Genomic DNA, 13,444 nt, shown 5'->3' on the forward strand with positions numbered 1-13,444 from the left:
TTCGTATTCTGGTCTTTCTCAGCGCAGAGGGCCCCTGCGTCTTTGATCGGTCTGTGCGTTTCTACGATTTTCTAGGCGCTGCTTGTCTGATTCGCCTCTTGTGTTTCCAGTCGTGGCAAGCAGCCAGAAGTAGAAGGTCAAAGAGAAGGAAACGCTTGCTACAAATACTGAAACGTGACAGTGTTGTATCAGTTTTCCCATAGCAATAGCCCAACAAGGAGGCTTTGAAAGGGCTACTACAGTTGGCAACGATTCTGTTGCACGTATCCTGCCGGGATCATGGGGAAACAAATCACTCAGCGAATTGATTTTTTTGCACTTAAGAAAGTTCCACTTGATAGTGCATCACGGGGGAAGGTAGCTCTGGTTCTGGAGCGCCGGAGATGTTTCCTTTTGTCTGTATCGTACGAGCTCTTAATAACATGACTGGATTAATTATTCTGTTAAATTAATCCATGTGATTATTGTGCTAGAGGTAACCATCATTTCACCTTTCAAACTAAATCACCTGCAATACTTGCGGTGACGGATCCAACTATGTGTTTACGAGCTCGGCTGGGAACTGTTCTGCCTATGAAGAATATTCAAATGATCGAGAGACAACTGTCAAAGCACGTTTGTTTATTACAAAAAATCAGCTTAAAAATTGCCTGCTTATCATTGAAAAATAAGTTATACTTCAAACAAATGCAATACATGCAAGATGCTGCAACATACAATCAAAAATATAACACAACATTCGTAATTCTTTAACTTAACATTATATATACAAAATAAAGTAAATAACATAACAAAAATATATATAAAGTTCAATATTCTTTAGAAGTGCACCTTAAATATAAAACTATTACAGACTGCTTCTTCAGAATTAAGAATTAATTACAGAAATACTCTCGTCGAATAGATGAGTGGAAGAGCGCTAATACTGTCTAAAAGCGATTTCTGCGTCTGTCCATACTGTTGCGCCAGTGGCGCAGTGCGTCACGCGAGTCGATCTCCGACAGATTTCCACATGTGAAAGTTCCTTCCCATGCAACAGGCATCAGATGTGCATTTGGATCTTATATCATGTAGCAGGACATCAAAGCGAGATCTCTCATGTCCGCGTTTGTCATGCAGCCTGCATGTAAAAAGAGAAAGGGCGTTAGTTGAGTCTCGGTGATTTTAAGTTCGTGAGCTCCCAAAAGGCTGTCTTTGCCAAATGTTACTGGGAATAAACATAAAATGGACTGTGTGGTCTTTTGATACGCGTAAAATTGCATTAATGTAGCTCTTACAGCACGGCAAAACACATCGCTTACAAACTCAGCTATACTGTACATACACTAATAACTATTATTGCCACAGAGTGTACTGCATTTTTAATGTTGACAGTCTAATCGTAAAAGTTTAATCATCATGATTGTTAGTCTTAGCAACGATCACTAGTCCTAACTGGTTTTCCAATAAAGCTGTGAATTTTGGTACTTACGGCTTCCACGCGACGGAGTGTGGCCGCTATTCGCGGCGATTTTCCCGCAGAACCGCTTCACGGATCGCCACAGCTTGCTTTTCCGCGACCGCGGAACGGCACTTTCTTCTGCGATCGGGTGAGCGCCCTCGGCGTTTTCCTCGCCCTCCTCGGTGTCCCCGTCCTCGCTCTCGCTATCCTCAGCTGAACTGTCATCGAGAACCCCGGCGGCTAACATACGTTCCAGGACACTTTCGTCTACCCGGAATGCCTTCCGCACCCCCTCTGCACCCGTGACGGTGGACGAGTAGCGGCACAATGGGCAGACAATCGCAATGTCCCCGGGTTTTGCGAGTCCTCCATCGTCTCGGAACGAAGTCGAGGACAGAGTCACCAGACACCTCTCGCAGAAAGTGTGCAGACAGATGAGTTCCCGTGGGCACCGGCGACCCGTGTTGTACACCCTGTAGCAAATACCGCACTCGAGTTCGGAACACATTTCTTTGTGCTTTTCTGAGCCTCGCTCTAATCTTGCGTGTTGACAAGGTTTCTTCGCTTCATCGATACTGCAGCCAGTTATATGAGAGTGGAGAAGTGGGAGGGACTAGCAGAGGCCTGCCAAATCCGCGGCCAAAACTTTCAACTTAAAGGAAACTAGAGTAGGGTGATGTCATCGGTATTACCCCGCTCCCACGCCGCAGCGTGCTGTAAGCGTGACGAAAGGCTCGTTACACTCGGTCCTGTACTTTTAAGGTAGATCGCTATTCTGTGCTTTGGATTTCTGTCAACACTGACAGATATCTCCATTTTTTTTCAAATGGATACATGATGATTGTAATTTTAACACAGTTATTAACTAGTTTTACTATATTACAGCATTGTATTCCACAAAAAATATTTAGCCCAGTTCTGCTCGTTATTTAGAAATATATGCATCAATCTGCCTTCCCTCTACACTCTGTAAATAAATGTAAATACATTTATGCCGGGAATCCAATCTTCACTTTCAGGTGTCTTTATATTTATCTTTAGACTGTCCAATATGTAGATATTCAAAGTTAAAATGTTATACGATGACTACAGAAAATTAAGACACCTTGAATTGAATTGAGCTGAATTTACGACAGACAAGTTTGGCTATACACTGTGTTCACTTAATGTGTCTTTTGCTCTCTCTCTCGCTCTCTCTCTCTCTCTCTCATGCGCGAACGCACACATACACACATAGGCCTACACTACATATAGTCTACACACCCTGCATGTACTAGCAGATAAATCCATATATTTACAAAAAACTAGCAGAACATGGGGGAAATGTTTCCGCCTGAATAAACTACTGTGTTAGCAAGTGGCATCTGTAGGAAATGCAGCTGAAAGATCTTCCCGGGAGGAAAACTGATAGTTAACAGTTTTACAGGGACTTCCTACAAAGGAAATAAATGAAAATAAAAATGCCGATGGGATATGTGAAGAACGTATCATAAACTGGGAAAGTCTGGAGCTGGGAAAACCCCTTGCAATATCGGGGTAATATAACATTACTCTTAGAGTGGGAACTTCTGTCCAATCCTGTGATGACCACCGATGGAAATGCCGCAAATTATCCAATCAACTCAAACAAAGTAACTCAACATAACAATTTTTACTTGTAGGATTCCATGTGTATAGCTGGACTGATCTAGATTAAGTATAGTTATCTTTAACTAAAGTAAAAGATAGTAATAGCGATGGTATTTTGTTAGTATTATAGCCTTTTTTACTTTCACTTGTGAAATACTGTTTTTTATGCTCGTATGGCCTTGTTTAAACTACAGCATAATATCTATAATATCTATTAACACCTGCATACATACACAGATTCTTATTAACATAAAGGCATTCGGGCGCAAGCATAAACCCTCATCCATAAACGTAAGGCAAATCAATTTAAACCTTCGCCTTCGCCGACCTCCTCCAGCCGCTGCGACAAATCACCAGAAAAAAAAAATCAGAAGTTCAGTAACTTACATATTAGATAGGCTAATTAAAGTCTGATAAACTCAGGTGTTGTTTTGATTTTCCAAGAAATTTCGAGAGGATCAGCCACGAGTTCTCCTCCTTAAGCATGTGACTTTCCTCCAAGAAACTGGACAAATATTAATGATTGGCCCCAAATCCATAAACAAGAGATAACGTGCTGAAATACTAGTCTGACCACCTTAATTGCTTCCTCAGGCCAATAGTAGCCACACCCCCTCTGTGTCCCCGCTCTGACGTCAAGTTTCCGTCTCCACAACAAACTTTAAACAAAAACTCAATACCTGTCCATTGCTAAATTTTCTTATTACTATGCTGAAGTCAGAATAAATGTTCATATATTATATAAGCTAGATCATACATTTTCGACGAGACAGTTATCTGAGAAACTCGATCATCATCATAAGGTTAATTTATTTAGCTCAAGCAAATAGCTTTTTTGCTAGGGAGGTCCATGAATTTACATTAGGCTACATTGTATCTTTCCAGAGCGACTTACAAAGCAAGTCATTAGAGAAATGGTGCATACTGACTACAACAGAGCACATTTTTGTGTGTTTTGTTACAGTTAAAATAGTTATTTACTTTGATGTGTCATAAGTCTACACTACCTTTAGATAAATCTACAAAAGCGTAACGCTTCCCAGAGAGAATATTACAAAAATCGTATAGGTATGCGCAAATGAATAGGTCTTATATCCAACAATGGGCATGGTGAAGGTACATTTTGTTATCAATTCCTTTTGTAAGACAGGGCTGTACTGACAGACCCGAGATAGCAGTAGCTACTGTCTTAAGAGTACAAGACGTTCTACCCTGAATAAAGAACGTTCGGGCTCAGCTCTCCAAATTTTCTATGGTTTCGTATGAGCAGCCCCAGAAATTTTCATTTAGCCCCCTCGCTGCTGTTGAGTTAGACTGTAATGTTATATGGGAAGCATTATTTCTGTTAAATCGGTTGTATACTGCTTTAAAATCACCATGCCGTGACGAATCAAAAGCAGGAAGCGCTGTAAGACGGTTAAATAAACTAAATGAATAACTTCAATTCACTCTCGGTATGATTCACAGTTCCGGAGTCCAAAGTCCAGTTAGCGCTGGATGGAACTGCTCGGACCCCTTGCTGGCAGCGACTCTGACCTCAGGAAACAGAGAGCCGTTAATGACCGAGAGCAGGAATCACGGTTAAAAACACGGCAATGTGCAAGGAAATTGCGTTAGATATTCAACGTACTGACACAGAAGGCAGGGAAGTCTGTAATGTAAACTGTAAATGTATGAGTAAACGTAAAATGGAAGCTTTACACTGATTTTAACATCCTTGTGAATTTCATCGTCATTACCGCAGCAAAAAAACGGGGTCAGCGGCATCATGATTCATCCATTTTTTTTCTCTGATTTTAGACCCCAGAAAAACGGTTACTTTCACTTTTTTTGTTACCATGTTCATGAGACAGGCCACATCGAAATGGGGTGTGGGCTGAGAATAAACAGCATTTTGGAATTGCCCGTGACCTCGTGTGTCATGCTCTTTTCTTATTTCCTGGTCAAACATACAATGTCAATTTCAAGCTGTAGTTGCAGTAAAAGTTAGAAAAACAGGACGTGGGTGTATTTCTCAATGTAGCGCTGACGAAGAATACCAGTATTAGGCAGCTGGATGGAGCAGGCGTTCCAAGCCTCTCTTGTGATGTCGTCAGGAAGTCGTTTGACCTGTATGTCTTCAAAAGTGCATTGATATCATAAATGTTAAGAGTGCACTTAACCGGCAAAACGATTCATGAGTAGTGCAGAAAATCCCCCCCACACCCCCACCCCCAAAGCTGTTGGTTGAACATAACTCTTTTTGGAATGCCCCTTTTGCCTGGCTACTATTGAAATTATTTCAATTCAGCGAAATTCGGGTGTGAACATGGATTTACTCACGTGCTCTGCCCAAAATGGAAACCTCTTTAGAAGTCATGTTACATTTAAGAAATAAATAAATAAATAAATTCACAGGTAAAGTTTCATTTATTTAGAATGCATTAAAAAGCACTCAATACATTGGACAAAACACCATGACAGATTTCTACACTGTGACCGTGCAGCAATGCAAGCCAGGACCGGTCCGCACACACTTACCTTCTCCTGACATGCAACTGCAGGAGGGGTGCGGCCCGACGTGGGGGGTCACTGGAAGGGGGAACAGTCTCTGTTTGTCGATCTTGCAGGTCCTGGAAGGGGCAGCGGGGGGAGGTGTTTGGGCGATACTATTCCCTGCCCTGGCAACACACATACTGCCAGGGAATTACTGTCAGGGTAACTAGCTCAACCCATGAGGGCATGGGGACGAGCAGGGAATGGATGTATCGGCGAGAGAGAGAGACAGAAGGGGAGAGAGAGAGAGAAGGAGAGAGCAAGACAAAGACAAGAAGAGAGAGCTTACAGGAAAGGGGGATCCACGTAGGCAAGAAAGTGTGACCCTGGCAAAAACAGCCAAAAGGGTGGCAAGAAAGGAAGCTGTCATAAGAGTTTAATCTGATACCTGATCTCAATGACAAGGAAGTGATGGCACTGGGGGTTAGAGCCCTGCGACTCCAGGGGGACACCAAAGTTCACCTTGACCACAGAGGTTTCTGAAAGAGGTCAGTATTTCAAATCCACCTAAACTGATTTTGAACTAATGTGGTTGAATGTTGTGTCAAAATGTATAACTTAATCACGGGTATGTACACCGTATATGTGTATGTGTATGTATGTACATAGCATAGATGCATGTAAGTCTCTATTCTGCCCACATTTGCATAGATGGATGGATCAATGTACATGTATGTATCTAATATTATGTGTGTGTTCATATATAACATGAGTACGTATGCACATGTAAAAGTATTCATGTAGATTTGGCGGCGCAGCTATAGAAATTATGGTGAAACTATAACTGTAAACCCAGAATATTTTGAAATTTTGTGCAGTTGTACAGACATTATGTGAACCATTATGGGTTGTTCATCACATGACATTTGAAGAAGGTAACTAACTTCACGTAAGTATTTATAAGCAATCTAGGGATGTACTGATCAGCTGTATCGACGTAACGAAAGAGTCTTCATTCTCAAAATGTTTAATGTCATGTGTTCACTTATTGCAGGATGGGTTATCATATTCTTACACTGCCACAGTAATGTGAAGAAACAATTTATAAATGAGTTTATATTTGTGTGTGTGCGCGCGTGTGTGTATGTGTGTTGCACATCAGCATGTCTTCGGCTTGCTTTTTCGTCAATACTAAAGGGACCCACATTGCCAGGCAACTACCCCCCCGTGTGAGCGCTGCCATCCCTGTGTCACTGGTGGCCGGGGACCGCCATGCCTAGTGTGGAGGTACATGTGGGAATGCCTATTCCTCCTGTACACACAAATAAACACCAGGACAACATACTCCAGGTGCACTATATTTACTGTGCAGCGTGTGGAATTCGCAATATACTCACACAGACTCCACTTATACTAGTCTTCAATCCAACAATGTTCACCACACCACCACTGAGCTCCATTCCAGTGATATTATAGCCTTTTCAGCATATGTGACTGAACTGACATTACAGGCATTACCAGTTGCTATATTCTGCTGCACTGATAGACTAAGATCACTGCACAGCGGCTATGTAATGCTGCGCTGTAACACTGCAGCGCCTTTGGGGCAAAAAATACACCAAGCAAAACTTTTGCGAACTTCCTCATTTGAGAAAACGCTCCGATTTGACAGGGCTTTGGTATTATCCAGACACTCCCGTGACTTATTTCACCCCTGTGGTTGCAGTTTGGTGGTTTACACAGTATCCACAGCAGAACTTGCCAAAAAGCACTCCTTACTTTCAGGGTCTAGCCGCCTTGTGTTGCTCACTGTTTACGTGTTTCCATGCAGCTGTGACATAGCTGTTGTCTGAGGAGGTTCCCTTTTTTTCGAGTGTGGCCTCACATTCTCACGTCTCCAGACACTGGAATGCCCAGCTGGAGCAATGAACTTGGACACACTCCACACCTGACCGTATTCATGATATTTAAGCTTATTTATGTTTTGAGGCATTTTAATTAGCCCTGACAGCAGACGAACAGTGCCGCTAAATTGATTACATTCCAATTTGTTGGCGCAATTGTTCTTTTACAGGGCCTGCAGTGAGGAATACCTGAAATGGATCCAGCTGCTACACGGGGGAAATCGCTGTAATTGCTTCCATCCCTGGCTCCTGTCTGCCTTTGTTTCAGCAGCAGGGCCTCATCCGTGTCCTCTGTCCAATCCAGCAGTTTTCCCTGCTCTTTAGGTCACTAAAAGCATTGGGACCAGGGGAGGGACATTCAGCTGGTGGCTGGATCAGCATTGAGGTTGGTTGGATCAGCAGAAGGAAAGGTCTGTGGACATGCTGGCCCACCTGAGAAAGGAGTAGAGAGGCCCCAAAAACAAAGTACATTAGCCCTGCAGAGTTGGGAGTTGTCATGGAAACCTGGTCTTGCAAGGAGAAGTGTGGAGTTGCCTCAGAAGTCATGAGGCCTTCCTGAATGGTAGCATTGTGATAAGAGGACCTGTCTCCCCCTGGAGCTTACCTATGTCCATATGTACCACTATACAACACTGGTGCCAGTTAAATAGGGCAACTGTTAGACCATAGAAAAGCCCAGAAAGGAAAAACAGAGGTTCCCTTTGCAAGATGACCAGATGCAGATGAAAGATGGTGAGCTTTTACCCCCTCTCTCCCTCTATTGTGCTCCAATAGAAAGAGAGAGAGAGAGAGATATGCTCGCTACTCTGGCTCACCACTGCAGAGGGGGAGAGGACATGAGCAGGCACAAAGGCCACCTCTGCAGGAGGAAAAATAACTGTCCATTGATATCTGTCCCCTACTGAAGACCAGGGAACTGGTCTGCAGGAGTTGCGACTGGGTGAAGTGCTTTTCTGGTTCTGTATAAGGGTGGCCAGTGGAGAGGAGTGTCAATGGGCCCATGGTGTGGAGAATTACTTGGCTGGAAAAGGCTGCCCTCACCTGTGTTACCTAGCATGAGTTCCTGGTTTGTTTCATTGTCCGCCCACTACAACCTGCTTGGGTCTGGCAAGCTCTGATCAAATTTCTCTTCTTTTTTTTTGATGAAGGCCCAAGTTGAGGGAGCGGTTGATTGTGTGGTACTGCTCAGCTACTCAAGTGCAAATATGTTATGCTTCCCACACACAAAGAAAGACTTTCCGGTTTTCCATTCCTCAGAAGCTCACTATGTCTTTCTTATGCCATTCCACAGAAGTGTTATGGTTCACTAATGGATGCGGTCGATAGGTTATGATGATTTTGTATGAATCATAAGCATATAATTTATGGTTGAGAGAAACAGAACAGAAAGAAACACTCATCGCCTATCATCGGGTAACAGTGAACCAAGAATCGAGGAATATCACAACATAAGAGATTTTATGTTGAGATTCAGCCCAGCTTGGCTTGTTATTCTGCCTATAGTCTAGAGCAGTGTTTCTCAACCCTCTCCTGGAGTACCCCCTGCCCTGCATGTTTTAGATCTCTCCCTGCTCCAACACAGCTGATTCAAATGATCAGTTTGTTATTAAGCAGCTTCAGGAGTTCATAATGAGTTGATCATTTGAATCAGCTGTGTTGGAGCAGGGAGAGATCTAAAACATGCAGGGCAGGGGGTACTCCAGGCGAGGGTTGAGAAACTCTGGTCTAGAGTGTATCTAGCACTGTTTCAAGCGTGGTCTGAGACACTGTAAAGGGTTTCTGCATCCATTGCTAATCCTTGTAAGATACTCCAGTATGTATAACTCTGACTGAAAATATACCTCCTTATATCAGTATGAAATGTACTCATCAACTAATTTCTGCCTATATCATCTTGCTCTGCTGACAGAACTTATCTTAAAATAGCTTAGGCTGTGCAGTGAGAAATGTCCCTCATTAAAACAACAACATCATCTCAACAACTAGAGGTTTACTAGTATGCCCTGCAACAAATAAATGTGTTCATTCTATGGGAGGAGTTTTGTTCAACACAGATTGGCTGACAAAAGAAAAAACGAGGCACGACACTGGGTAACCCCTCTAGACATTCAGCAAGTATGGACATTTGAATTCAGCACAGTGTCAATGTGAGAACATGTAGACACAGGGCAATCTATGCAGGCTAACACGCATTGTCATTAAGCATTAAGACAAATAGAACTCATAAATGAACAGATAAAAAGGGGAAGGAAATTCAACAATGGAGACAAGGCAGTGGAGAGGACCGCAAAAAAGATTTTGTGAGGACAAAGATCACCAGCTTCTTCAGCTACGGTCAGTGCAGTCAACCAGAAGACAGCCACAAACAGTTCAAGTTGTAGCACACGTGCTGAGGACACACACAGAAAGTGGGTCATGACCAACATGGACGCGGCTCTCATTCTGATTGAATGCGCCAACACAGCTGTTCATCCATTACCTTGCGGAACGTGACTCGTTGAGGGCAGCTGAGATTTGGGAAAGGGGAGGGTGGGGGTTGTGCTTAATCGTGACACGTACATCTTGAATTTCAGACAGGTTTCCTTTTAAATTCCAGAATGGGTCCCTTTTGAAATCCAGAATGGTTCTCTTTTCAGTTCCAGAGAGGTTCTATTTTGAATTCCAGAGATGTTCTCAGACTTTAAAAACTGTTGGTCTCTTTCTCCAGGTAACCACGACACCTTGGACCACATAAAACATCCCAGCAGTGCTCTGATCTCCAACACCCCCCCTTCCACCCCCACCCCCACACCCCCAATCACCCTCTGATAAAAGCCTGTTCAGTTCTGTGGGTCTCCATGGCGGACATCCCGGGCACAGTTCAGCCACAGCCCCAGGAGGAGGAGTCCGGCTCAGGGGAGACGGCCGAGGTGGAATGCCCCATCTGCTACCAGGAGTACAACCAGGGGGGGAAGTGCCCCCGCATGCTGGAGTGCCTGCATGTCTTCTGCACTGAGTGCCTGCAGAGGATACAGATGTTGCCCTCCCAGCCCCCCGACCCTAACAGCCCCCCGTCCATCTCCTGCCCCCTGTGCCGCCACCCCACCCCGCTGGAGACCGGGGACGCCCTCTCCCTCCCCTGCAACTCTCGCATCCTGGCCCAGCTGCCCCCGCTGGCCTTCCGCATGCCCGTCTCGGTCTCCGCCCGCCTGTCCACCATCACGCAGCGGGTGGTGCTCTCCTTGGAGTCCCGGGACGCCCGCTTCATCATCCTGCCCACCGTCAGCCTGCGGGTGGAGCAAATGGGCGCCGGGGAGGGAGACCGGCCGCCCCACGCACCTTCTGCCGCTGACCTGGAGGTGCAGCACCAACACCGGCGCGCCCTCGTCTGCGTCCAGATGCTGGCGCTCGTCTTCTGGATCCTGTTCGTCATGACCTGCGTCGTCGGGGTTGTCTTTGGGCCCAGCTTCTTCCACAACTAAGGGACGAGGCAGAGGGATCACGGAAGGGACCGTTCGATAGCATCATCAAGAGCTTGCCAGTAGTGAAATTCAAGCCAGCCATTTCACTCTGCGCCCAGATCACTTCACAGAAGGCTATGATCTCAAAAAATTCTCAGGTTTAGTTTCCAAATCAACCTGACGAACCACAGGGTCCATGGATCTAAATTTTTTAATTTCTCCAAAGCATGGGACATTCCTCTGACGTTAATCGTCTCTTGTTGTTGCAGGTTCCTAAACAAGACTTTCACGAAACCCCCTCAAACCTCTGAAGCTGATTCAATCATGTGTAATCATTTCCCATGCAAAGAAAATGACTAAGGTTAATCTATTTATCCAACACTGAACAGTGACAGGAATACTGCCAGCGACAGAAAAGCAAATATTAGTATCTGTCAATTCTGAAATGTTAGGACAAGAGAAATAGACAGAGTGGAGTGATGTTCTGAAACGGGTGAGAGCAACTTCTGTTGTTACCCCTAGTTTTAGTGTGACTTGTTTTTTGCTACTGTTTCACTATTTAAAACATATGGTGTATGTAGCAACGGGTGATATCAGCTAACTGTTTTTTGTTTTAAATATATATTAATAAGATTTATTTATATGATGCACAGTACTGCATATTCGAGAATTATCATCACCATTTGTCAACAGTTATGCTTTAGTCAACCATTAGAATTTTTACATTTTTAATTTCTTACATTATTAACATGATAAACAATATCTGGTTTGATAATTAGTTAATTAGCACTAACAATGTGCAGTGGCAGGCAGGAGGTCGCTTGTAACTGGGCTCATAACCCAAAGGTTAAGTAGTTCGATTTCAGGGTGGGCCACTGCTGTTATACCCCTGGGCAAGGTACTTAACCCAAAGTGTTCAGCAAATATCCAGCTGCTGTATAAATGGATAACATGTAAAAATTGCAAGCTGTGTGAGTCACTCTTGGATGAAGCATATGTAATGTAACGTTGAGGTCACTGCACAGAACATTACCACTGTGTCTTGATGCATGGCTCCCCCTAGTGGCAAAAGATTCAATTGAATTCTATTATTTGGAAATGTATATTATGGTTCACCTATTTTATTCTCAAAACCATGCGTTTTGAGCTATCAGAGTTTAGTTACCAAGTACAGAGGTCCTAGCCACTGTCACTGCCTACCTACTTTCACTATTATCTAGAGGTGTGAAAGGTTACAAATTTTAGAGCAAACAGAAATGGACTTTGCCCGTTCGTGCTTTTGAAATGTGTTTTTCATCCCTAACTCTACACAGTTTACACAGTCTCACGATGCACTACAAACTGAACAACACATAACATGATTTCAATTCATGTCAATGTACCTGGCCAACTTGCACAGTTAATGTACAATGATTCTCTGCTACCATATCTGATACATTATTCATAATTTTCAGTGCATCCTACAACAGGTAACAAAAGATGTGTTTGTTTTTTTAGTAAAGCAGAGTAAAATAAGATCAGGTGAAAATAAGGTGTGGTGTAATTAACATTGGATATTAACATAGCAACATAAACCCTGGCCTGGCCACCATTTCACCACCTGAAATCCAATCAGCCTGGCACATTATGTTTCAGGTCATGTTGCCTTTGTGTTAAAGACTTGCAGTCTAGCACTAAGCTCAGAGCTTCAGGGAGAGCCAGGGGAAGTGGCTGCCTTTTGGTTGCAGGAGTTCGTGGGATTGATTGGGGCTCCAGCGTTGAAACCTCTTTGTGTCCCGAGTAACATCACATAACTGACCCTGGCCTGAGCCGCTTGTACCCCTAGTTTGAATGAGAAAACTGGGAGCTTGAGTATTTACAGAGTTAGATTTTATCAGCTACATTCAAGTAGAGCTTGAAGGCCCCCCGAGCATGTGATACTGCAAAAAGACTGTGCTTCCATTATTTTAACTTGAGGTGAAATTAGTGCCGGAAGGACAACAGAGGTCAATCCCTGTTTTACAGTGGTGGGAAATCACACTGCTCATACAGTGTTCTGCAAGGCTATCTCCCCTTTCATCATATGACAAAAGGAGGGGCAGTAGTGTGGTGTAGTGGTGGGGAGCAGGGCTTGAAACTGAAAGGTCACTGGCTCAATGCCATGCTGGGGCACTGCTGCTGTACCCTTGGGCTAGGCACTTAACCCACAATTGCCTCAGTATATGTCCAGCTGAATAAATGGATAAAATCATCTGGATAAGAGCATTTGCTAAATGACAATACTGTAATATAATGACAAGGTTCCATAAATGCATCCACTTCTGCTGGGCAGTGCAACCATACCCTGGGTACATTGAGTTTTAGGGAGCTAACCGGAGCTATTTGCTTTTCACTCCACCTCACCTGCACACAGCCATAAAAAATAGAATAAAAATAGCCTTTTGTAGCATGGTGACATCCAAGTGCACCCAGACACAAGTTAATGGAAATGAACCATGGAACGCAGTCTATTACAGTCACAAAATCACCTGGTCTCAGAAGGACTGGGAGTATGAGGATGCATCAACACTGTGTCG

The 13,444-nt window shown here is 43.9% G+C and overlaps 2 protein-coding genes across 2 annotated transcripts; one reads left to right on the forward strand and one right to left on the reverse strand.

Annotated features, from left to right (window-relative positions):
* Positions 1 to 606: 606 nt before the first annotated feature.
* On the reverse strand, positions 607 to 2,042 carry si:ch73-335l21.4 (E3 ubiquitin-protein ligase-like). Its single transcript, XM_036547626.1, has 2 exons — positions 1,472 to 2,042; positions 607 to 1,120 (listed from the first exon to the last, which is right to left on the reverse strand). The coding sequence occupies exons 1-2, from the start codon at positions 1,947 to 1,949 to the stop codon at positions 1,062 to 1,064; spliced, it is 537 nt and encodes a 178-aa protein (XP_036403519.1). The 5' UTR covers positions 1,950 to 2,042; the 3' UTR covers positions 607 to 1,061.
* An 8,244-nt stretch (positions 2,043 to 10,286) lies between these two features.
* si:ch73-335l21.2 (RING finger domain-containing protein) lies at positions 10,287 to 10,910 on the forward strand. Its single transcript, XM_036548437.1, has one exon. It carries the CDS (start codon positions 10,287 to 10,289, stop codon positions 10,908 to 10,910), a length of 624 nt encoding a protein of 207 aa, XP_036404330.1.
* Positions 10,911 to 13,444: the final 2,534 nt, after the last annotated feature.

Source organism: Megalops cyprinoides, chromosome 16 (genome assembly GCF_013368585.1).
Source record: "Megalops cyprinoides isolate fMegCyp1 chromosome 16, fMegCyp1.pri, whole genome shotgun sequence".
Taxonomy (NCBI): domain Eukaryota; kingdom Metazoa; phylum Chordata; class Actinopteri; order Elopiformes; family Megalopidae; genus Megalops; species Megalops cyprinoides.

Bases quoted from the DNA above. Each gene is read 5' to 3' on its own strand.
- si:ch73-335l21.4 (XM_036547626.1), bottom strand. From the start codon at position 1,949: ATGTGTTCCGAACTCGAGTGCGGTATTTGCTACAGGGTGTACAACACG. The intron at 1,121-1,471 runs GTAAGTACCAAA...TTTTACATGCAG, and splicing joins CACTCCGTCGCGTGGAAGCC to GCTGCATGACAAACGCGGAC.
- si:ch73-335l21.2 (XM_036548437.1), top strand. From the start codon at position 10,287: ATGGCGGACATCCCGGGCACAGTTCAGCCACAGCCCCAGGAGGAGGAG.